The sequence below is a fragment of the Macadamia integrifolia genome, chromosome 13 (genome assembly GCF_013358625.1).
Source record: "Macadamia integrifolia cultivar HAES 741 chromosome 13, SCU_Mint_v3, whole genome shotgun sequence".
Lineage (NCBI taxonomy): Eukaryota > Viridiplantae > Streptophyta > Magnoliopsida > Proteales > Proteaceae > Macadamia > Macadamia integrifolia.
The window spans coordinates 6,023,076-6,049,959 of NC_056569.1; the positions used below are offsets into that span (position 1 = coordinate 6,023,076).

At 37.6% G+C, this 26,884-nt stretch overlaps 1 protein-coding gene and 1 pseudogene across 1 annotated transcript; both read left to right on the plus strand.

The window, feature by feature from the left end:
- LOC122060097 (protein ACCELERATED CELL DEATH 6-like) lies at positions 1–3,066 on the plus strand. Its single transcript, XM_042623266.1, has 3 exons — positions 1–669; positions 1,550–2,085; positions 2,262–3,066. Exons 1-3 carry the CDS (start codon positions 21–23, stop codon positions 2,949–2,951), a joined length of 1,875 nt encoding a protein of 624 aa, XP_042479200.1. The 5' UTR covers positions 1–20; the 3' UTR covers positions 2,952–3,066.
- Positions 3,067–14,923: 11,857 nt separating this feature from the next.
- LOC122059861 overlaps positions 14,924–26,884 on the plus strand; it is a 28,203-nt pseudogene continuing 16,242 nt past the window's right edge.

The following is a 26,884-nucleotide window of genomic DNA, read 5'->3' on the forward strand; positions in this document are numbered from 1 at the left end:
GACCTATCAACACACCAGCTATGCCTTCCACGACGCCTCAACTCCCACCCTCTCTACCCATGAACCCACTACTACACAAAGCCATACTTGCAGGGGATGAACACACGGTCTCGTTATTCCGACCTGATTTCCTTACTCTAGTAGTGAGCCTCCAAGGGAATACAGTCGCTCATATCGCGGCCAGGTTAGGACACCATTCCATCTTTGAACTTCTCTCCAACAGATGCCCGTCGATTCTCTACAAGCCAAACTCCAATGGAGACACTCCTCTTCATATCGCCGCAAGGGCTAGCCAAATAGGCATCGTCAAGTTCCTTTTGGCGGATTGCACTTCAAGACATGTCCAAACAGGGGATGGGGATGTGGATGGGAATGGAGGAGCTTTGAAACAAAAGTACCTACGAATGCAAAATGAGAAGGGAAACACTGCATTGCATGAAGCTTTGGAAAATAATCATGAAGAGGTTGCTCGCCTCTTGTTTACAGCACATTCGGAACTTTCATATTTGGGTAACGAAGAAGGGAAGTATCCTGCATATTTGGCTGCAGAAGCTGGTTTTCTGCAACTTTTTAAGGACATGTTGGAATTGCTTAGTGACATTGAAAACCCTGGGGAGTGGAGTGGAGGCAAGACACCTCTTCACGTTGCCATTATCAAGGGGCATCCAGGTATTCTTGATTTGGGCATTTACCTTTTAATGTTGTTCCTCGCGTTTCAAGTTGCTTTTAATGTTAATTTTAGTTTATCAACCAACGTTATGACATCTTTACAACTACCGCTCTGAAACCCACCCCAGCCCAGTGTGTCAATCTGTTGATGTATACATTGATGCTACCATTCATTAATAGTTCGATCGAGCTTTTAGGAAAAGGCAACATCAATATTAATGTATGTGTTTGACGTTTTGGGGAAGGACAGCGTCAATGTATACATCAATATTATCCAACTTTATGCCTTTATATATTAATTGAATTAATTCAGAGCTACCAAGTTGATCTTTTGGGATGATTTTCTCTCTCTCTCTCTCTCTCTCTCTCTCTCTCTCTCTCTCTCTCTCTCTATTTTTGTTAAGTTTGTCTCGAATTCTTACTCTATTTTTTATGAATGACCTGCTCCAACTTATCCTTGGTGATGACCCGAATGTAATTTTTTTGAGATCTATGATGGAAACAGAGGGGTTATGGTTTGACACGATGGGTTGACCCGTAACTTGAGAGAGTATGTAATATAATATGGTCTTGTTGAGAAAGCATTGCAATTTGGGGGTTTTTTCGAGCTAGGGCTGTTGGGTGAGTTTTCTTGCCGCAGTTTGGGTGTATTTGAACAATCTCCATTATGACCTCTCTTCTACAATAGTGAAATATCTTCTTCTTCGCCTGAGGACAACACATCACCACATCTGATGTGTCAACATCATTAAATATGTGTTGTGTGTGCATCTGTGTCTGTTTTTTCCTTCGTATTTCTTGGTGTTTGCTCTAACACTTTATTTTTCCACCTAATCTTCCGTTCTCTCTTTGTTCGTGTTTTGTACACTATGAAATCCAGAGACCTTAGAATTGGTATTAAAGGTCAAGCCACAGCTAAGCCGATTAACAGATAAAAATGGAAGAAATCCTCTTCACTATGCTGCCTCCATAGGCTATTATGATGGGTTGATTGCGTTACTCAATATAGATACTCTGCCCGCCTATGAAGCAGACCACACTGGCCTCTACCCAATTCACATGGCAGCCTCTACTGGCCATATTAAAGTAATACAACTTCTCTTGGAACATTGTCCCGGCTCTTGGGAGTTGCTCAACCAAAAAAGTCAGAATATTCTTCATATAGCTGCTCAAAGTGGCAAGAAAAATGTGGTGACATATATTTTGAACACACCAGTGCTTGAGAAGCTAATAAACGAGAGGGATGACAATGGAAACACACCTTTGCATCTGGCCACCAAAGGCTGGCGCTCTAAAGTTGTTGGTGTTTTGAGTAGGGATCAAAGAGTGAAAGTGAACATCTTGAACAACATAAACTATACAGCTCTAGATATTGCAGAGACGAAAGACATTGGAACAGTAGCATCATTTCGAAAGGTATGTAGCTTGGTGCCTTACAAATCCTAACATTGATTGATATTTCAATGTGGTGATGCACTTGCCTCTCCCAGACCCTGTAGTAGGAGCAGCCTTGTGCACTGGGTTGCTCTTTTTTTTAGTATTATTTCAATGTGGTGATGCTGACATTCTCTCTCTCTCTCTCCACCACCCAGCTCCTAACATTGACAGCATTGAGGATTGCAAATGCACCAAGAGCACGAGATGTATACGATGATGAAGTCCGATTAAATTCAGGTGTCCGACAACCTACAGTGGAATTTTACAAGGACAAAGTTAATACTCTTTTGTTGGTGTCTACACTAGTTGCCACTGTAACCTTCACTGCAGGTTTTACAATTCCTGGAGGCTTAAATAGTGATGACCCTGACCAAGGCATGGCAACAATGTTATCCAATAACAAGTTTAAAGCTTTTGTGATCTGTGATACCATATCTATGTATTGTTCAATTCTTTCTGTTTTATCCCTCGTATGGGCACAAATAGGAGATGTTCCTCTGATGCGTTCTATTATTGATTTTACATTGCCATTGTTGGGAATTTCGCTTTCCATGATGGCTGTTGCATTCACTGTAGGTCTATACATAGTTACCAGTAGACTTCATTGGCTTGCAAATGTTGTTTTGGTCATGAGCATATTATTCCTCATATGTATCCTAGCCTTGTCATTGCCACTCCGGATGCCAATTTGGTCACAAAATCGCTTCTTTCAGAGGATCTCTTATTATTTTCTATATCTGCTAGTATCTGCAGCTGGGGGTGATAGTGATAGTGTTGATGATATAACTACACGAGAAGTCGCCAATTTGTTTACTAGAAGCAGAATACCTGGAATTAATGATTGATGTCGTATCAACTTGTTATTGTAATTGATAATCAATACTAAATTTTCACTTTGGAACAGATCTAGGGGATACTGTCTCTTTTGAGGTTAAGAATAAGTTCTCCTTATTTTTTTTCTTCTTTTTTTTGTCTTTAATATGTTTTATATTCGCCAAAAAAAAAAATGTTTCTGTGAACTCTCTATTCTATTGAAGCCATCATCATATTGTTTCCCCCATAATATAAATAGAAATAAATGTAACCGCCACCCCCCTTTTTTCTAAAAGGTTAGAAATGTATTAAAATGAAAAAAAATATATATTAGAACAATCCTACGTGGACTTTGGGCTATCCATGCAGACCTGATTGGATGAGTCATTCAGTCTAATCTCAAGGGCCACCCTACATTTCGCATCCTTCCTTTTCTCTACTATTTTCTTGTACTTGGGTTTATCTTTTTTGAACAAAACTTGGCTACTACCTAGTAGCTGCAACCCCTAGTACTAGCCAGGGGAATGGAATCTTAAGGGCACGAATGAAAAAATTCATCCTAGGTGGGTATTTTCAAATCTGCCCTTGGTTGTTACAATGGGATTGTAGCTACTTGGCTGCAACTCGGGCAGCAGCAAAAATTTTTCCATTTTTTTTACTTATTTCTGCATTCATTGTTTTCATTGCATGTGAAAGGGGCACTATTTTTTCATTTTTTTTGGGCACTAAAGTATCTTTGATTTGTGAAACTTGGATGTATTGAAATATGTTTCAATTAATTTGGACCCTTTCGATTGGGAACATTCTGATTGACTTGTTACATTATTGTTAGAGTGGTAAAAGCGTACACATCTATGGGTTGCCCAGATGGTTAGGGCGAATTAAAGATTGTGTGGATAGGCGCACGGTCTCATGTTCAATTTATTAAGACACCTGATTGATACTATTTTTTCTTCCCAACATCCGGCCGGCTCCTGACATTGACAACATTGAGGATTGCAAATGCACCACAAGCATGAGACGTATTCGATGAAAAAAATCAAGAAAACTATAGTTTTCAACAATCTACGGCGGAATTTTACAAGGAGAGAGTTAACACTGTTTTTCTGGTGTCGACGCTAGTTGCCATTGTAACCTTCATCACAGGTTTTACAATTCCTGGAGGCTTAAATAGTAGTGGCCATAATCAAGGCATGGCAACAATGCTAACCACGACCAGCTTTAAAGCTTTTGTGATTTGTGATACCATAGTTATGTATTGTTCGATTCTCTCCGTTTTATCCCTCATATAGGCACAAATAGGAGATGTCTCTCTGATGCGTTCTATCCATGCTAGCCAATGTTGTTCTGTTCATAAGTATAGTATTCCTCATATGTCCCTCAGCATTGTTATTTCTACTCCGGATGCCAATTTTTTACTAGAAGCAGAATACCTGGAGTTAATGATTGATTTTATATGAACTTGTTATTGTAATATTTCTGTCAACTCTCTATTATACTGAAGTCATTATCTTATGTGTACATTTGCCCCTCCCAAACTGGGTCTGCAGTAGTAGGAGCCTAGTGCATTAGGTTGCTCTTCGCTCATAATATTGTTTCCCCATAAAATAAATAGAAATAAAAACAAACCTTTTTGCATGTGAAAAGAGTACTAGGCAGTGCATGACAATGTTTTTATATTCAAAATTAGTATTTTAGAGTTAGAAATATTTTATTTGTATGTTTCTGTTCATATTTTCATACAAAAAAAAATATTGTGTGTGGTAAAATTGGGGAAAAAAAATATTCCTACCACTGAAAAAGAACAAAAACATGTATAGATTTAAATTGCATATAAACAGAAGTATATCTTCTGTTCCATGGTGGTGTTGAGGTAGAGAGAGTCAAGCTCAAGAGTCGGGTTTATTGGATTTGTTTTTGTTATAGATTTGTGTTTTTAAATTTTACAAACAAAATCAAATATGTTTCTCCAATGAACAACAAATGTATTTTTTCTTTCTTCACATAATTCATTAAAAAAAAAAAAAAAACCTGAATTCTTTCTTTTGAACATCGTCATATAGAACTAAGTATGCTAAATTTATGAAACTTGAATGTATATTGTAATATGTTTCTATTGGGGACATTCTGATTGGCTTGTTAGATTGTCTAGAGTGGTAGTTGCGGGGGGAGAAGATTATCCGTTATTGGCTAAACTTTGAGAAGACTGACTGTCTAGATAGGGACTGGCTAAAAATAAAAGACCGAATCAAACCAAGCCAAATAAACCAAATCAAAAAACCAAATTACGACTCACTTACTTATGCTCTCATTATAGTTCTTAGTTCTATATGAAATTAGAAAGTGGATATACAATAATATGGCTTCATTATGTAGTCCATTGTTAATTATCCGTGGCTGTGTTATTCTTCTTCTAGGTGATGGCGTGTTGAGCCTTCGTTCCCAGTGTATGTTTTAGGATTCTCCTAAACATGATTATGTGGGATTAATTTAAAATAAATATTTAGTTTATATAAGGGGTGTGAACTTTACACTATTACAGATGTTATTCTCATCTAATATGATCTTGTCCCGGTCTTCATTCCTAAAGTCTAATTAAAGAGGGTTGCCAGAACAATAAAACATGGGAATATATCATGAGAGTTAGGGGTGTCAATTCGTGGCCCGACCCGACTAAACTGATCGGGACCGACCGTTTATAGACTGGCCCGGCCCGGACCGTTTATTAAACGTGTCGGGCTTGAGCCCGGCCCGTTTATAAATGGTCGGTCTCGGTTTTGCTACTTGGACCGTCGAGCACCCGACCAAGACCGACCGAATAACGCCCGACCGAGACCGGCCTATTGTGCACCAACTTGGCCTGACCCTTTAATGATTATAGAATACCTATTTTACCCCCCAAATTAAAGAATAAAAACTAAAAAGTAAAATACATGTTCACATTTTAAATAATGGTTATATTTGGTATCATTTATTGATTTATTGTCATTTTTTTGGGCTTGCATGAGTGGGCTGGAATATAAGAGCACATTTTAAAGAGGGCCAGTTTAAAAACCGATTAAAGCCCGTTTAACATTAAACATGTCCGTAGCCCGGTTAAGGCCCGACTAAAGCCCAATTAAAGTAGCCCGATTATAGCCCGAGACCGACCGACCGAATATAAAGTGTACCATGCCCTCAATAACTAAGCCCGATTAGTTAAATGGGCGGACACGGTGTAGCCTTTGAAAGTCTTCAAGCCCGATTAAGCCCGACCGAAACCGGACCGGCCCGACCGATTGACACCCCTAATGAGAGTTGTGGCACCTGTACATTGCCTCTACTAAGGTTTTTTTTTTTTTTTTGGGTAAATTCTCTACTAAGTTAAAGCTTGATAAAAAGGTGATTGACTAGAATTGCTTTTATTTATTTATTTATTTTTTAATTTAAGAATAATGGTAGGGGGTATTAAACAAGAGTGTAATATTCTTTATCGCCTTTTCAAGGATAAAGATTTTGTTTATAATATGTTCTTGTTGGTCAAAAGGGGTTGGGATTCATTTGTTGTAAGTTTATTAAGGCCACTCATCTCACTATGCCATGTGGAATGATGATGTGGAAAATTTTGATTGTTGAATATATAGTTAATACATATTTTGGACTGACCTTATTCCATGCATAACTAAGTAGTCTAATAAATAACGTGCATTCTTCTATAATCTTGGATATTCAAATTTCTATTTTTTCACTTAAAAAATGATATTTTAACTGAATTTACATGTGGGAAGGGAATCTTAAAAGTCTACTTATCCACAAAATTTAGGACTCATCTCAAGTTCCATGTGGCAAATATTTAGGCATCTTGATAAGCTTATCAATTTAAAAAAAAAATATTATAAATCTATTTACTAACATGGAAGCCATTCCCACACGTAAAATATCATGCAATTCCTCATTATCAGTCATCCAATTTCAAGATGAGTTTAATTATGAAGAAAAAAATATTACTTAGAAATCGTATGATCTGATCCACACAGATGGAATACACAAGAAGGTTTTTCCGTGGGTGGATTCCATCTATGTGGATCAATCCTATACAAGAATGGTTCTCGTATAAGTACCTGATCCGCTCTCCCCTTATTGATCAAAGTTAATAAATTAAAAATAATAATAAATTAATAATTCTCATCCATTATTCAAACAGGGATCATTCATTGTTAATCGCTAGTATCTTATAAATTGGGACGATAAGAATTTATTCCCTAGCCTAGTTATTAAATTCTCTGAATTATTTGGCCGAATATAATTTTATCAAATTTTACGAATAATTCTACCCGAATCCGAATCAAATAAAAAATTCTCGAATTTTATAGACTTTTTCTAAAATTCATGAATAATTCTGCAGAAACCAAATTTTTTCCCATTAAAAAAAAAATTTACCTTTAATAAGTCAATAAGCCTTTAGAAAATAGTGTGATTAGAATCCATTTATTATCCTAATGTTACTTTTTTTCTTTTTTTAACAAAATCCAATAAAGCTTATCTTTCTTGAGGTAATCTCTCACACTTCTACAAGAAAAATTAAAAAAAAAATCTCTCACCCAATTTTGGTTTGACTAAGTCTTACGGTCGTTATTCTCTCTCTAATCTTTAAGATTGACATGCATGGTGGGTGATGTGGGTTCAGCTGAATTTGTGCTCAGTCCCACCTCTCAGTCTCTCTTTCTCTAATTCAATTATTTGAGTAATAGAAAATGAGTTAGAAAAATAAAAAGAGCTAAATATAATATTTTTATCTTTAACATTTAAATTTTTTATTTTTATATCATTTGTATGTTAGATACATATGATAATTGATAGAAAATATGAAACAAGAATTGTAAATATTAAAAATAACATCCGAATTTTTTATCCTCTTTTTATTTTTGTAAACGAATAATTCCCGAACCCAAATCCGAACTCGAATTTTATTATCTCTGCTTTTTTTACCGATATTTTGTTCGAATCATTGAATTACTGAAACGAATTAATCCGAATAATTCCCGAATCCGAATTTAATAACTATGTTCCCTAGGCAACAAAGTCATAAAATGTACGTTCCTTTTTTTCCCCCTTTTAAGCAGCATCTATTCGTGGATTGATTAAACACAAAAATGTTTACCAAGTAAAACAAAGATTAAACACAAAGCTGGATTACATAGGATAATGTGCATGGAATACACTTTATTAGTATAATTTTAATCATCTTAATTATCCTGACCCAACAGCCTCACTTGAAATGAAGGGCTATGGTTACCTATTGCAATCCATAGCACTAATAGATACTTTGTGGGCCCTGATTTCGGGAAATCTTATTTGTGCCATTCGAATAATCACTCTCTAATAAACTTGAATAACATTTCATGGGTTTTCAGAAATGTGGTAGAAAGCTATGGAAAGATTCTTAATTATTACTTCTTAGTTTTATATGATTGTGAGCATCAAAAAAAATGGAAAAAATTTCCTGACCCCATGGAGGATGGTTCATCCATTACCTTAGTTACCCTCTTGATACCCTTGGGCGCATCTTGTAGAAACGCAACCCTAAAACGATGCAGAAGATAATGGAAAAACAAAACAAACAATGCATACGGATTTTACGAGGTTCGGCAAGGTTGCCCATGTCGCCGGTGAGATGAGATCCTACTTCACTATCAATGGAGAATAGGATTACAGCGCTCGTCCTCACAACTCTCAGTATTGCTTGCATTACAGAGAAAGAAACCCTCGCTACAAATATATAACGAAAAAACCTTAATCTGGAAAGTACACAATTGCCCTCAAATAAAAAATTCGAGCGGGGGGTTGCGCCCCCTACACCCCCTGCTATGCAGGGGGGCCTCCTGCCCCCTTGCAACCCCCACGGCCTGCTAACGGGCTAGCGGGACCGCCGTCCTACCTGTCTAGGTGCTGCACCAGTACTCCCTGTATTAAACTGCGACGGAATACAAGACATCATACACCAACAATCTCCACCTTGGCTTGAATTCTGTCGAGCCTCCTGTAAAGATAACTTGTAGACGTCTTCATCATTGTACCTCATTAGAGGTACAAACCCGCACATGTTTGGTGCGTCCCTCATCTTCAACAATGAGTAATATTAATCAAGTCCAAACAGGACTCGAACTTCTCTGTAGTAACTGGCTTTGTAAACATATCTGCAGGATTGAGATCTGTATGAATTTTTCTCAAGAGAATACTGCCTTCTGACACAAGCTCCCTGATCTTGTGAAATCTCACATCAATATGCTTTGTCCTTGCATAAAACACCTGATTCTTTGCAAGATGTATGGCGCTCTGACTGTCACAATATAACACTGTAACTCCTTGCTCCAACTCCAACTCATTAACCAGTTCAGCCAACCAGACTCCTTCCTTGACAGCCTCAACTGCAGCCATGTACTCTGCCTCTGTAGTGGACAATGCAATTGTAGACTGAAGCATCGCCCTCCATGATATAGGTCCACCAGCCAATGTAAACACATACCCTGTAGTAGACCTCCTCTTGTCTAAATCACCAGTATAGTCAGAATCAACATAACCTGCCAACTCTGTAGAACATCCCTTGCCACTGAACATAACACCTATATATTTAGTCTTGCTCAAATATCTAAAGATCCACTTAATTAAATTTCAATGCTCCTTCCCTGGATTACTCATATATCTGCTAACAACACTGACTGCATGAGACAAATCCGGCCTGCTACAAACCATAGCATACATGAGACTCCCAACTGCGCTAGCATAAGGGACTTGAGACATCTGCTCCACCTCCTCATGTGTTTTAGGGCATTCCCTTTCAAATAACTTGAAGTTGCCAGCTAACGAAGTGCTAACCGGCTTAGCCTTTTCCATATTGAAACGCTCTAGCACCTTTTCAATAGACCTCTTCTGAGTTACCCAAAGTTTACCTACATTTCTATCTCTAAGGATTTCCATGCCAAGGATCTTCTTAGCGGCACCAAGATCCTTCATCTCAAATTCAGAACTCAACAAAGACTTCAAAGAGACTATATCATGTTTGTTCTTTGTAGCAATGAGCATGTCATCAACATAAAGCATCAACAAAATAATGGAATTATCACTTGACACTTTATAATAAACACAACTATCATACTCACTTCTTGTGTAGCCAATCTTCATCATGTGGAAATCAAAGCGCTTGTACCACTGCCTAGGAGATTGCTTAAGGCCATAAAGCGACCTCTTAAGTAGAGAAACATGGGCTTCCTTTCCCTGCACCTTGAAACCTTCAGGTTGCTCCATGTAAATCTGTTCCTCCAAGTCACCATGAAGAAATGCAGTTTTTACATCAAGTTGTTCAAGCTCTAAATCATACATGGCCACCAAAGTAAGTAGTACCCTGATAGAAGTGTGTTTCACCACTGGAGAGAATATTTCATTGTAGTCTATCCCCTTTTTCTGTGCATAGCCCTTGGTTACAAGTCTGGCCTTATATCTTTCACGCTCCTTCTCAGATGCTGCCCCTTTCTTACAAAAGACCCATTTACACCCAATGATTTTTCTTCCCTTGGGTTTTTTCACAATCTCCCAAGTCTTGTTCTTCTGTAGAGATTTTATTTCCTCCATCATAGCTGTCATCCATTTATCATGTTGTGCATCACTCAAAGCATCATAGTAGGAAGATGGATCACTTGTACCTACAGTGAGGGCATAGGCAACCATGTCCTCAAATCCGTATCTCATAGGTGCTTTGTGAGTACGCTTCCCTTTACCCTTTGCCACAGTATAGAGAACTTCTACTGCTCCCTGTTGTCCTGGTAAGTCAGTTGATGACTCATTCTCTCTTGTTGTTTCTAACTCACCTAACTCCACCTGCACAGTAGAACCTTCTTTATTTTCATCAACTGCTTGTGAATTGTAATTTAGCTTCACTATATGAGACTCATCAAATACAACGTCTCTGCTAACCACAACTTTCTGTGAACTTGGATCCCACAACTTGAATTTTTTTACACCTTTCTTAAAACCAAGAAAGATACACTGCTTAGACTTTGAGTCTAATTTGGAACGTTGCTCACTCTCAACATGTGCATAGGCTGGACAACTAAATATTTTTAGAATAGAATAATCTAAAGAAGGTTTGTCTTTGTCAGAGTATGAGGCTGAATGCAGGATTGAGTAAGAGATTTTGGGCAGAAGCAGTGAACATGGCATGTTTCCTCATCAATAGGTCTCCATTAAAGGCAATTGATTGTAAAATTCCTGAAGAGTACATCTCTATCATCTCCATCTGAACTGTCAGCCACGCTAGCTTCCTCAGATGCCTTATCTACACCTTTCTTCTTTAAGCCCGCCTTCCTCTTCAAACACTCTCTTTTCAAATGACCTTCCTTCTTACAATAGTAACAAGAAGCCTTTGTCTTTGTTCCTTTTGATTTTGATCGACTCTTCCTAGATCCCTTCTGATTTGATCTCCCTCTTTCCTATTCCTTGTCACCTCCGAAAAAACCTTCTCCATGAGATTTCGTACTACTGGCATTCTTCCTTGTATCATTGGACATGAGGGCAGTTGCGACTTCATCCATCTCAAGGGTCTCCTTCCCGTACAAGAGAGTCGTTACTAGGTGATCATATGATTCTGGGAGCGACGACAGGGATAGTAACGCCTTGTCTTCATCCTCGATCTTAACCTCCAGGTTTTCAAGTTTACTTACGATCTGATTGAACATGTTAAGATGCTCTAATAGATCCATACCTTCCTCCATCTGTAGATAACACAATTACTTATTCACAAACAACTTGTTCGTTAAGGACTTCGTCATGTAGATGCTTTCAAGTTTCGCCCATAACTGCTGTGCAGATTCGATACCCACAACATATTGTAGGGCATCATCAGAAAGATTTAATCGAATAGCACTTACCGCCTTTTTCTCCATCTCTTCCCAATCTTCGTCAGTAATTTTTGCAGGTTTCTTCGACTTCCCCAACAATGTTTTCACCAAACCCTGTTGTATCAGAAGATCCTTCATCCTTTGATGCCAGAGGGTGAAATTGTTCTTCCCATTAAACCTCTCGATGTCATATTTGACATTCGATCCCTTCCCTGCCATCGTGATAGTAAACCCTAGAAAACGGAAACCTAAAGCTCTTATATCAATTTGTAGAAATGCAACCCTAAAACGATGCAGAAGATAATGGAAAAACAAAACAAACAATGCACACGGTTTTTACAAGGTTCTGCAAGGTTGCCTACGTCCCCGGTGAGATGAGATCCTGCTTCACTATCAATGGAGAATAGGGTTACAGCGCTCGTCCTCACACCTCTCAGTATTGCTTGCATTACAGAGAAAGAAACCCTCGCTACAAATATATAGCGAAAAATTCCTAATCTGAAAAGTACACAATTGCCCTCAAATAAAAAATTCGAGCGGGGGGTTGTGCCCCCTACATCCCCTGCTATGCAGGGGGCCTCCTGCCCCCCCTTTCAACTCCCACGGCCCACTAACTAGCTAGCGGGACCACCGTTCTACCTGTCTAGGTGTTGCATCAATACTCCCTGGATTAAACTGCAACGTAATACAAGACATCATACACCAACACATCTTAAGTCCATGATGAATGCATTTTCGTTCATTATGGGTGTAGTAAAACTTCATCTTAAAAAAATGGTACAAAACCTGACCCCTCATTAACCATAACAGGTCTCTATTTGTACCAAAAAAAAAAACAGCTCTCCACTAAAATCCTGCGGTGCATATAAGTAAGAACCACGTATTCACCCACCATTCATCAGTCTCGAACCAGCACAATCTTTTGTGCATCCACACCGACCCTGCCTTCTCTGTCCCACGCGGAAGCATTTGATCGCGAAAGTGACCCTGCGAAGCCTCCAGACCCTCAGTGAACTGCCCTTTCTATCTCTTTCTACCCTGTCTTATGTCTACCCTCTCGTGAATGAAAGTCCCAACCAAGGCGGGGGGAAACCGGGAAACTCCTTTTTCGTGAACTGAAAAAGATCCAAATTTGAAAAGTTCCACTTTTCCAGAAACAAATGCTCATGATTTCATCTTTGTTGAGAGGTTTTGAATTCACGGTGATTTCCAACCAGGAATTCGATTCGTCGATATTGATTGATTTGTCACTGGGAAGAAGATCGATTGGTCGTTATGAAAGTGTTTTGATATTTAATTACAAGATTTCGTTTCCTTTTTCCACAAATGCCGATTGCCCTTTTTTTTTTATTCGCAGGAACTATGACTCTGTGAAGATCAGACCCAGTCAAATCTGCATTTTTGAGATTTAATTTCTCTGGTTCTTGGTGGCCAGCGGAGGCGACGATGGGAAAAGGAGAAGATAAAAGGAGGGAGAAAGATTCGTCGGAGGACGAAGAAGAGTGTAAGGTGGAAGAGATCAAGGATGAGATCGATTCTTCCAACAGAAACCGATACTTTCAGCTTATGACCGAGTTGAGATTAACTCCGATGAGGCTCAGTGGTGGAATCAAAGGCTTCGTCATTGAGCCAGATAACAGGTTAGAGATAATACCCCTATTAACTAACTTAATCTGTCATTTATTACGAAACTTCCGGTGATTTTGTAATTCCGTAAAGCCTGGCGCCATCTCCGTCCTTGCGGTGTATGTGGTGGATTAACTACCCACCGTTAATTGGAACCTCAAGAGTTCAGAGTTGCGATTCGCGATAGGCTGGAAGAAGAAGAAGAAGAAGGTCCCTCACTCTCCCTCGTACACTGGTTAGCTGGTTTATCATGCTTGACGGTCAGACAAGACCAGACATTGGGCACACTTGGATTGATTCGGTTTAGTCTAAAGCGCACACTTTTTCGTCAGTTGAGTCAATCTGTCCAAGTAGTGGCGCCTAATTTAATGAAAATAAAAAGAAATGGACAAAATTAAAAGACAACTGAGGATCAAGGATGATTTTTTGGAAAAAGATCCTCCCCAACACGAACGATTCTTCGAGATCAGATTAGATTCATGTATGCAAATAATCTTGTACGTCCTTGATTAATGGATTTAGAATTCATTCTCTTTCTTTATTTAATAAATTCCAAATCTATGATCAGAGATGTATGTCCCCATCCCTCTCACAATTCATGGAAGGATTGAAAAGGTTTGGACATGTATCCGTTGATTGTTGACAGGTGTTCTGATGTGTGTTCCAACCTTTTTACTCTTGGATGGTCGTTGGAGGGTTGTTGGAGGCCTAAATCTTGGAGATGAGCTCGATCCTAAAATTTCTAGATTGGGGTCTTTGTTGGGGAGGAGCCCCATCCAAAATTTATGTGGTGATAGTGCATTTTCAAAGTTTGATTATATACTTACACATGAAAGATGAAACTTCCATCCTATAATGGGTTATGCTAGGAAAACTCCTTTAAGATAGTAACATCACGACTTAGGACACGAGAATCAGGAATCAAAACTCTGGAGTGATCATAATTTTATTGCGTGGTAGATTAATAGGTATCGATCAATGTGAAACTAATATCGTGGTCGATATGTGATGTTCTATATCGACTACATAATGTTCTGTATCAATCGAATGTTTTGCCCTCAAAGATATTGATACCATATCATATTTTGACCATGTTACAGTCCTTTCTTTGTACCGTATCACCAATAGCTAGATATTAATATTGGTGTTAGTTATACCAATATGATACAGCCGATGCAATATCAATTCCTAAAACTATGGGCAGTCATGAGGTGGACAACTTTCATCTTCAAGAAGTTTGGCACATGCTAGTTTTCTTGAAGCTAACCAATGGGAGGGAAAGGGGAGGACCATTCTCTTTGTGCTGCTATACTTGTACATTTTCAAAATCCAGTGGTTGTAAAAATTTATTGAATTCAAATCCATTTTAAATCTTCAAATTCCTTAAAGTTCTACAATCATTTACTTAGAAAAAAAAAAAAAAATTGCACAAGTGTCAGTACATAAAGAATTGTAGAAGAATTATATAATTAATTTTCCTTTTATAAAATATTACACAATTAGGAATGGCAGAGGATCTAAATCTGGGTCGCAAAAACACAGGGCATGAGGGTTATTTTTAAAGATGAGAGAGAAAGAAGAGTGAAGCACATGTTGGGCACCCAACAGTTTGCGCAGCCTTTTCCCTTTATTTAAAATTTTCATTTGAAAAATAGAGACCTTTACAGGTCAATGATGCGCAAGTCCATGTGAAGGCTAATTGAACTCATTTATGAACCATAAATGGAGTTTCAAGGGTTCTGCAAATCCCACGGAAACAACTTCAAAATTCCCTCGAAGTGAATTTTAAGGGTGTTGAAACAAGGTCTTACGATTGGGAACCGGTTATAGGATCGGTTTCCACTGATTCGATTCAATTGGTTGGATTTGTTCTGACCTGGCCTAACTCAGTTGGTCTCAAAATACTTAGAATTGGATTTAATCGAATCGGAATCAGAATTGATTGACTCTGAGTCCACTTGGATGATTCCACCATTCAAATCTGAGTTTTTTAACCATAGGTTGAAAGAAATGTAAAATAAAGTTCTTAATTTTTCTTAAGCCGCAGTTAAGGAGATTCCCTTGACCATGGCTTTCGGATGGGCAGGAGAAGGGAGGGTATTATCTACTTCCTCCAATAGGAGGATGTTTTATGACCCTGGGATTGTAGTTGAACCTTTAGGGGGTGAAGGAAATCGTTCTCCAATAAAGATAATAAAAATATGAAAAAATACAATACAAATTAATTAATTGATTGAAAAGCCCCATTAATTTTAACATATAACTAATGTAAGGGACGTCCTAGTTATACGAGGGTTGAAATTTAGTCCACCATACTCCATCTGGGTGAAAAGTCAATGCGTAGTAGGGTGGCAAAATGCTATGCAGACCTGGGCCTAGGTCAAGCCCATTCCAGATCCATTTAATATGGGTTTGGCTAGGTAAGAATTTTGTCTAAACACACATGCCATATGACGTTATGAAAGCCCAAGCATGCCCCAAACTCACAGGGCGTGGCGCGTGGGATAACGGCTACTAGACTAGGGTCTGGCACCAAAATCAGCATAGAAAGCGGAGAAATCTCAACTCTTCCATTCCCTATTGGGTTCCCGCAAAAAGGACTCTCTGTTTTGTGTGTATATGTGTGTGTGAGTAGTTAGTTATTACAGTTGGGTTGTGCACTTTGAACTAAGAAGAGAAGAACCACGGGTGGTATCTGGGAAGCATTTCATATTGATATGGGCTATCTACTCTTCTCTCTTCACCCCTTTCGAGTTTGCATTCTTCAGAGGATTACCCAACAAATTTTTCTTACTCGACATCACGGGACAAGCTGCATTCTTTATCGATATTGTCATCCATTTCTTCCTTGCTTACAGAGATTCTCACACCTACCGGATGACATCTAACCGCGAAGCCATCGCTCTCCGGTTAGTAGTCGTTTCTCTCTTAAATTTACAGACACTAATATAGGAGTAGTGATTTTTTATGCTTGCATGCCCTGCTGATGTTCTCTTCTTGTGACAGATACTTGAAGTCCAATTTTTTATTCGATTTCCTTGGATGTCTACCTTGGGATGTTATTTATAAGGTAATGGTCTTCATCTCTCAATTAAATTTTTTGTTATTGGGAGAATTAACCATGAGTTGAACAACCTTGTATCTAAGTTCTCTTGCTTTGATATTTTGTATTTTAGTTCATTAGTCTCTTGAATTAAATACGTTTTAATTTTTATTGTATAACGTAATGGTTGCTCTACCTTATCCGGTTTATGACAAATAGATTGAAATTATAGGAAATCAAATCATATAAGTTTGTTTTGCATAGCATTTGAAAGAAGTTGATTTGATTGTTGCGCTAAATTCATTGGAACTTAAAATGTGTTCATTCAGGATTTGAGGAAATGAACTAATTTTTTTCATGCTTATATGGTTTGCTTTTGCATTGAGTGGCATAAAAAAATAAGAAGAAATTCCTTGTTTATGTGTGTGCACACGTGTGAGACTTCGATATTACCATTTATATTCACATAAAATCTGAGTGCATTACTATAATCTCTTGTTGCTACCAAAAAACCCCGCGAGTTGGTCCTGCACAAGCACAGACGGCGGAGGCCAGGAGCTTTGTCCGGGGTTAGTCTTCTGACGCTCAAGTTAGGGTCGGCCGCACAGTTTTCAGTAAGGGAGTGATGGTGAGGGTCTGAGAGCTTACCTTCTTCCTTCCTCTCGGCCCCCTTATATGGTTCTTCGGGTCTAGGGTTTTTTCTTGTCTTTTCCTCTGTCCTTCTCCCATACGGCCGTCCTTCTTGTGGGGAATATTCCTCTCATGCAAACGACGTGATCGAGCGTGATTGAGTCCTTGGAATCCTTATCTGGTGGACGACACGTGTCTCAGGGGCGACACGTGTCCTTTCCCCAACGAGAGATCAATTTGGCTGTATCATCTCTAAAAGTCTATCTTTTACAATTTAAAGGAAAGAGAATTAGTTCAACCAAACTTTGTGGAGGAATTATATTTTCCTTTTCTGTATAACATATTAACATCACCCTTTGCATTTCATAATAATTGGAAGTTATAAAACTTCTTTGAATTGAATTGGTTCTTCTTGGAGTTGTTCTGAGACAATCTACTGTGACCAGGCCTGTGGAAGTGAAGAAGAAGTGAGGTGCCTTTTATGGATTAGGTTGACTCGAGTGCGGAAAGTGACAGATTTTTTCCATGGAATGGAGAAGAACATTAGGATCAAGTACATGTTTACACGAATTTTGAAACTTATTGCTGTTGAATTCTATTGCACTCATACAGCTGCCTGTATCTTTTACTATCTGGCTACCACTCTCCCCCCTTCCCAAGAAGGTTACACATGGATAGGAAGTTTGCAAATGGGTGACTACAAATATTCAGATTTCAGAGACATTGATCTTTCAAAGCGGTATTGGACATCACTATATTGGGCCATTACAACCATGACAACTGTTGGTAATTTTTTTTTTTTTTTTTTTTTTTTTTGATATTTTACTCTGCTGTATCTAATGGTGAAGATTCCTAGTTCACAACATATTTGTTTCCCTTCTCTTTTCCTGTGATCTTTATCTTTTATAGTGTTTAAGTTTACTCAAGGGTAGTAATGTTATTGACATACATGGTTTACATCTTAAAAGAGATTCCATACAAACTTGTGACTACTAATAAGTGTGCTAGAATTCATGTTTTTGGTGGAAAAGCTGTTGGTTCGGTATGTAACATTTTTGAGTAGTGTTAGAAACGACCAAGGTCTTTGACCAATATTTTTTACTCTATGCAAAAACCTTTGAATTAGTATCTTCTGTCCCAATATATAAGTATTTTATAGTACTTATTTTTATCTTGCTTAACTCTACCCCAAAAATTGCAAACCAACATTCTTTCAATAAGCATTAGTAAAGGCAGGATTGGCTTCTGTTGGATTACCATTTGTGGGTTTAGACCATTTTGGTTGTCTGCTTCTGGAGTGTTATGTGTTTTTCTTTTCGCTCCTAATAAATTGATAGCCCTGATTGCTGATGCTTATTTTTTTTAGCATTTCTCTGCTTCTCCTTAACAGAAATAGTCCAACTTGTTTCCTTTTGTAATGGTTTGCATGGACTAATCCACAAACTACACAAAAAATATACAGGATTAAGGTTGGGAATTTTCTAGCCTTACACATTCGGACCTGATTTTACAAGTGAAACTAGTGACTTTCCTGGGCACATCATTTGTACCAGTTCAAGGAGGGCTTTTCTCAGATCATCCTGAATTTGATTTGAAGACCAACCTCATTTAGTTTAAGACACGTGAAATGTGAAAGTCAAATTCATCAACTCCTAATCTTTCCTTCCCAATCCTTAGGTTAGTTTATTTCATGTAGAGGCTGGAAATCGATGGATTACCATTGCCATTAATGTTGATGAAACTTATTGCTTTGGGGGATTTTGCATCAACAATTTATAAGAAAACAAACATTTGTCTTAGGTTTGAAAGATTTAAGACCATACCTATGCTAATAGGTTGAAGGAGCTTCATGTGGTACCCAGTAATGAGCAACTTGATGGATTAGTTGGATCCCTCCAAGTTGTGGGAGGACAAATAAAATCCAATGAATTCTTCCTTCTTTTGTTGATTTTGTTTGCATAGAAGAGCTCTTACAAAGAATGTCATGGAGATCACTAGTGGTCCTGTTATCCTGATTCTTGAACTTGGTAATTTGAAGATTTACAGTTTGAAGGGAATCTGGGGAACAGTTACTCTGTCCATCTCTATAATCAAATGCAAATTCATTGTTCAGCCATTAGCCAATCCCTGTTTGGCTTGCAATGCTTATTTTTAAGACTAAGGCTAAAAAAAACTTATGAACCAACTAAAGGACAACCGCTACTTGAATAGTCAGGCTTAAGACAGTTATAATTAATGGCTTGCCAACCTAGGACAGTCCAAATAAAGCCTAGCCATTGAGGTCTTGTTGCTAGAGTCTTGTACTTTCCCCTTAGGATTCCATAATGGTTGGTACTTTTGAGCTGTGCTATCTTTTCATGCTTGAAAAGCCTGTTTCATTTTTATATGGCTGGGAAAGTGGATTAGCAGAATTTGGGCAATTCAGATACAACACCATTCTTCATGTCATGGCTTGTGCAGATCTATATGTTATGTTGGTTACTTGATCTTAGATTGTTCCTACAACTTTTGTCTTAAAGATAGACAATTTAAAATACCAAGTTCAAACTGCTCCAGCTGGAATTAGTACAAACTCCATTCTAGAGCTGTTTTAACTAAAATGTTGTGGAAGTTTGAGAGACATGTTACAACATATCAATTTTGGTCCTAGTGAATAGTGATAGGGTGGCAAAAATTTTGGCCTCAATATAAAACCAAATCTTGATTTTTGTGAAGGAGTATGTTATACCATATTAAGGGTGAATTCTTTTCCAGCTATAATTTTCATTTACGAAAGACTTGATTAAAAAAAAAAAATTTGGTCTGTCCCCCGTCCCCCCCCCCCCTGTTTGTTATATCTTGAGTTCTCAATAATGCATTCTTATAAAAATATGAAATCTTTGCATAGTCTTAACACCCAATCAGTAAAAACTGAATTGCCATGTCAATCACATTATCTTAGAGTTAGCAAATTGTGGCAATATAGATTGTTTTATATGGGATAATGCTTATTCTTAGAAGTTTTTGTATTTTTTTTTTCTTATGAAGTTCATCATTGATATTTTTGTGCAAATATCAAATTTTCTATTAAAGTTGCAAGTATAAAATAAAGACTGTCAAGAATGCAGAATTTAATTTGAAATAATCAACCAAGCAAATGAAAAAGTGGGGATTTCACCGTTTATATTATTGTTCTAGTTTCCTACTTGTAGATATATGTAGGTGCCAACAAGTTTCTATTGAGGTTTAAGATCTCGCTCTCGCCCTCCATCTCGCTAACCCAAAAAACAGAGGTCCCGCCGAGATCATGTATTTTTTCCCGGTTGACTCTGTGGCTGGTCTCGGTGGCTATATGGTCTTTGTAGCCCCCTGAAAGTTGGTATTACCTATTTTAGGCCTTCTAAACACAATGGAAATTTCAGTTTTTTAAAATCAAACCTAAAATTGTACTTTGACTTCGTACCCTATGTAAGTAGTCTCTGACTCTTCGGACCTTAGGCTAATATGCTCTATTTCACAATCCACAATCCACATTCCACAATCAACACATGACATAACATAATCATAAGAATTTAAAAGACATCATATATAAGAAAAGTAACTCCAAATGTGGGTGAGGAGGTAATATTATTTACTCTTTAAGCTTCAATGAGTGTAGGAATGGAGATCGTCAAGAAAAAGCACCAAAATCCTTGCCCTTGGTGTTTTTTCTTCAAAAAAGTAGAGAGAGAGAGAGAGAGAGAGGCGAGATTTGGCGAGATCTTGGAGAGATTTAGCAAGATCTCGGTCGAGTTCTTGTACAATTTGTATCTCGCCATGTATCTCGTTCGCCTTTTTGAAAAAACAAGATATTAGAGATCTCACCGAGATCTTGAACAATGGTTTCTATTGGGAGTCACTGGGATCATATACTACCTATTGTTATCATGGTCGTCACAACCATAGTTGTCAATGTGCGACACCTCGGCGTCTTGAACTCCTTGGTTGCCTAGGCGAGCGCCTTGGGACTTGGTTGTCTTGTTTGTGTCGCCTTACCTCTGGTTCCGCTCCAACTCCTTGGGTCGCCTAGACAGCATGACAACTACTGGTCACATCGTCTAGGTATTCACGGCAACTAAGGCGCCTAGGTGAGTGACGCCTTGACAACTGTGATTTTTATTGTTTGTTTTGTTGTAGAGTCAGCGAAAGGATCTCTGCCCATGTAACACTTAGATAATATATGATTTGTTTATCACATTTGCTAGTAATTTCTTGTTATCATATTTTCATTATAAAAGTGTATGAAAACCGAAAAAAATTCTATTGGGAATATTTATATGCATGAGAAAAGTATACTGTTTACAGGAGCAAAAACACATTCATGATGTCTCTATTTTACAATTGGGCTACTGATTCTGTTATCTTTATGTTACAGGTTATGGAGATGTACATGCTGTCAACGTCAGGGAAATGATATTCATCATGATTTATGTCTCATTTGACATGGTTCTTGGTGCTTATCTGATTGGTAACATGACAGCATTAATTGTGAAAGGATCAAAAACAGAAAAGTTTAGAGATAAAATGATAGATCTGATCAAATATTTGAACAGAAACAAACTTGGCAAGGATATCCGTAATCAGATCAAAGGCCACTTGAGGTTACAGTTTGAGAGCAGTTACACTGAGGCTGCTGTTCTTCAGGACATCCCAGTGTCTATTCATGCCAAGGTATAAGATGCAGTTGTACAAGTTCCATTTTTGACAGAAATGCTTAGTAGTTCACCATTAATATTTTACCTAAAATTTACTGACTTTTTTTGGTCCTTGCTTGAGAGTATCATCTCATATGTTTCAAGAAATTGGTTAATGTGCAGATAATGAACTATCCTAAATTGTATATTTGCAGAAAATATGATGCATTTTCATATGTTTGCCATGTTGATCACAAAATTGAAGAACATTCTAGACATGGTTTTGTTCTATGGAATTTGGATATACCAGTTCTACATACAGATAAGATTTCCGATTCTTAGAAAATAATTTGTCACAATATTCTGACATGTCAAGAAGTGTATACCACCACAAAAATGCAAAAATCTTTATAATATGGATAGCTTTGTTCTTAGGGGCTTTTAAAGAGGGTTTTCTTGTGAAATGCCATGCTCCCAAACTGCTTATCAACTTTGAGAGACACATCTATGGTCCCTCGGTTTCTGTTTTTTTGATGTCGGTAAAAATTGATGTTACTAACGGTGAATTTCTCAAATACAGCTAGATAATATCAGGAGACTACTAAAAATAATTGTTACTTTTTTATTGATTAGGAAATTTGTAGAATTTATCAGAACAATTGAAGCTCTGCAGTATAATCTGTAAATATGAGCACAGAGAGTCAGACAACAGCATCCCAAATCGGGAAACAGGTACACAACTATGGAATTTAGTTGATCTCAGCATGCATGTAAATATATCCACAATAGGTCGTACAAATTTTGAAAGGTTCTCTTACATTAGGATTGCTCAATGGTTAGGTTATGGAAGCATACTTTTGAATCTCTTGCCTCCCTCTCTATGTTGGATAAAAGTATGTATTCATGTTACAAATGTGAAACAGTAAGAAGGTAGACATCAAAGTAAGGGGAATGCATACATGTATACATCATAGATATATTATAATGTGTATTAGTAATGCAAGTAAGGGAAAAGGAGTCGCCTAAGGTGCCCTGGGTCTCATTAATTTGGCAAAAGGACTTACCCCCTAGATATTCTACTTTTGGATGGAGACTGGTTCACTGTAAGCTTCCTACAGACGAGAACATTAGAAGCAAAGGTGTCTACTTGGCCTCTTGCTGTTATCTCTGTGGGATGGCCGAAGAAAATATTGATCATATTTTTCTCCACTGCCCATTATCTATTTCTATATGGAAAAAATTTTTAAATTGTTTTGGGATTCAGTGGAAAAATCAGGTGTCGATTGCCAACTTCCTTCTATGGTGGAAGAGAAGAGCTACTGGCCTCAACGTTAAAAAGCCATGGAAGATGGGATTTCTGCTAATTACTTATCATCTATGGTGGGAGAGAAATCAAAGAAGGCATGAGGCTAAGGCAAGACAGGCTAATTTTATTTTTGAATCCATCAGACAGGCAGTTCATGCAAAGAGGTTAAGGCAGTTTCAGATGTGTTATGCTGCAGAAATCTGGGCTTATCGATTTCTCCCTCAGTTTCTTCTCCACCCCTTGAGGTGCACTGGTGTCGACCGGCCCCTGGCTGGATAAAGATCAATGTGGATGGTAGTTCCTTGGGCAATCCTGGTAAAGCTGGAGCAGGTGGTGTGATGCGAAACAGTGAAGGCCAGGTTTGTGATTCTTTTAGTATTTTTCTGGGTATTAAGAAGATATACGAGGCTGAGTTTGAAGCGGTATTGGAAGGAATTGCAATGGCACAGACTCATAATGCGACACATGTGTGGATAGAATCAGACTCGGCGTCTGTGGTGTCTGCGATTCAACGAAGGCAGATCCCCTGGTTTGCTCTCCAAAAATGGATTTTTTTCCTTCATTATTTGGAATCCATTTCTTGGAAAATAACTCACTGCTTTCGGGAAGCAAACCCCATTGCAGATTTTTTAGCTAAAAAGGCCTCTAAATCTGGCCTGTCCGAGACTTCAGTGGAATTTCCTAATCGCATTGTAGCAGAGCTTGTGAATGATGGTGCAAATATGCACAGATTTAGATTTGCCTAGGATGCTCGCTTGCTTTCTCTGCTGATGGCAATGCCGAAGGTGGAGACAGCAAGTTGGGCTAATGGCGTCAGCTGTAATTTTCTTTTTTTCTCTTCTTTTTGGAAATTCTTCCCTTCTTAATAAATTACCCTGTTACAAAAAAAAAAGTAAGGGAAATGATCAAAGATAAATTTAAGATAGAAATTAAACATCCGATATGAACATTTTGTAGTAACTTATTTGCAAGAGACGCACAGCCTTGTCCAATAGGTGTTCAATGCGATGTGTCTAAGAAGTGAGAAATCTACTGTGACAAAGAACCTTACAAATCATAGTTCTGACAGAAATTTTCAACCTCGGGATGCTGTTGTAGGAGACTAAAGGCTTTAAGCTTCCATGAATCTTTGTAAATTCACAAACAATAGCTAGGGCTTGAAGCATATCCAAAGTATAATGTGCATCTTAATTGATAGTTTCAAGATAATGGAATGTTGTGGTGTGGATAAAATCTGATTTTTACTTGGTATATTGTAAGCATAAATGAGAAGTTATAGGGGCTGATTCAGGAGTGTGAAGGCATTTGTCCTTGCCATACAATCACCAGGAGTTGAAGGGGGTCAGTTGAAATTCAAATTAATAATTTGGATCCTATGTCAAAATGATGTGACTAGAGAGGAAGGTGGTCTAGTTTAATTAAGAGATAGTTGATTTTTCCTTTTATGAGGCCTTGGTGTGGTAGTCTTGGTTAACCTATTATACATCGAACCATATCTGTAAGCAATATTTATTATTGGCAGGAAATAAGGGAGTCAATCAGCATTTCAAGTTATAAAATAGAATACTGGCTATTCATATTACAATATCTATCACAAGTAAAAAAGGCTACTCATTAATTTAGTCCAGAATCTTCTTAATGGAAAGTTGAAATTTTTAAGGGAATCATTTCATGCAACAAGGGATTGATATTAATTGGATATCGATGTATTGCTTCATGGATTCAAGGAAAAACGGAATAATGGTTTGAGAAGTTGATCCAAATCAGGGTTAGAAATCTGTAGCTAGCTTGCTAAATGGACCCCTAAAGTTAACCTTCTAATTATAGCAGTTTCGCAAGTCACTTTCGAAGGTATAGTACTGCACTATTGAAACCAATTAACAAATAATGTAGCAAAAAATTTTAGAAATATGCCGAACTGCTGTAGTGTTGTAAATAACATATGGAACAAGAAAATAGTATGTAAACAGTATCTTCTTCAGACCAGTTCTCAGATTGATCCACGAAGGTCTACAAAATTTCAACCTAAGAGAAGCTTTCAGGGTTAAGATGTTGACTATGGACCCGTTGAGATCACCCAGTAGAAATCAAAAATAAATTATAAAAATTAAGAAAAAATATCTGAAACAAGACTTATGGATCAACTTCAGGCCAGCAACGTTCTTGAATTATAGATCTTTCTAAACTATTACAAAATTCATCTGGAAATAAAAAGAAGCCCATGGGTCCTGACTGCATCAGAAGTTTTCTGTTTGGTCCAAGTTAGGTGCTAGCTAGGGGCCAAATAGTTGTAACTCATTTGGTACTTACTATGGTGAATTTCCATCTCAGTAACTACCAGATCCTTCAAGCTAACTAGCAAACATGACAAACTACAGGTAATTGCACCAAATAAATCAGCTCTCCACGTTTTATAGGGAGCATCCAAACCTCGAAATACCTAACTTTAACTCTATTGTAAATTATGAACTAACCATATATTTTGAATTGTTTGAAAGAAAAACTGACTTATAACTCTTATTTACAATGGGACAGAAAATAGAAACTTCTTAGCACAATATTTTACTTAACTAGGCTTCATATTTTGATAGATTTGGCATGCCAATTCCTAGTAGTATCATTTATTCATGTCAATTGCAACAATATTAGTTGGTTAGCGTGTACATAGTTTAAAGGAATCTCATGGAGAGGTTAATCAACTATTAAATACTAATGAACCTTTTGTGTGATCTTCTCTTTCTCTTGCCTTTGTGTGCATCTCTCTCTCTCTCTCTCTCTCTCTCTCTCTCTCTCTCTCTCTCTCTCTCTCTCTCTCTCTCTCTCTCTCTCTATATATATATATATATATATATGTATATATTTATGTGTGTGTGTATGTACTGAAGCTCTATTTTGAATCCAGGTTGCATCTACTGGTGAAGAAATCTATATTTTGCTTGAACCATCATTTTACTCAAAGACTTCTAGACTTTGCTACCTCTTGTACCTATGATATCCCTGATGGAGCCTTTCTTTCTTTTCTATATGACTTGTGTTTACTGTTTCGTACTTGAACCATAAAAAATTCTTCATTGCAGATTTCACACAAGATATACAAGCCGTTCATTGAAAAGGTTTCTCTTTTTAAAGGATGCTCTACAGAATTCATCAATCAGATTGTAAGTTAGTTGTGGATAAATTCGATTATGAATAATTTCATATGTTGACATTAGAAAAATCTTCGTCTATATTTTAATAATCTCCATCCTCGAAACTTGAATTCACAGAAAACTGACAGCATAATTATTGTTTAGCAAACACCAAACCAATCAATTTGATGCAATTCTTCTTTTCCATTTGTTTTGTGGTTTTCTCATACAGCTACAGATGCTCTGTACTTGAAGGAAATTAAGAAAAACATAAAAAGAAACTGAAACCATATGTTAGTTTTTCCGCAAAATATGAACTCAACTAGAAGTAAGCAGTTTAATTCTATTCAGGCTTATAAAATAAGATAGTGATTGTTTTGAAGACAACGTGGGGTCGTAGCTTCTAAAAAGTTGAGGATTGTAAGAAGGATATTCAGGACCAAAATATGATACTCATTTTAGGTAGAATCTATTGACAGATCTTATGCTTGTAAAGGTCTTCTATTCCTCTTTGTCATGAGCTTCAAAGTATTGCATGATCCCAATCTAGCACCTTCGGCATTGCCATCAGCAGAGAAAGCAAGCGAGCATCCTAGCCAAATCTAAATCTGTGCATATTTGCACCATCATTCACAAGCTCTGCTTCAATGCGATTAGGAAATTCCACTGAAGTCTCGGACAGGCCAGATTTAGAGGCCTTTTTAGCT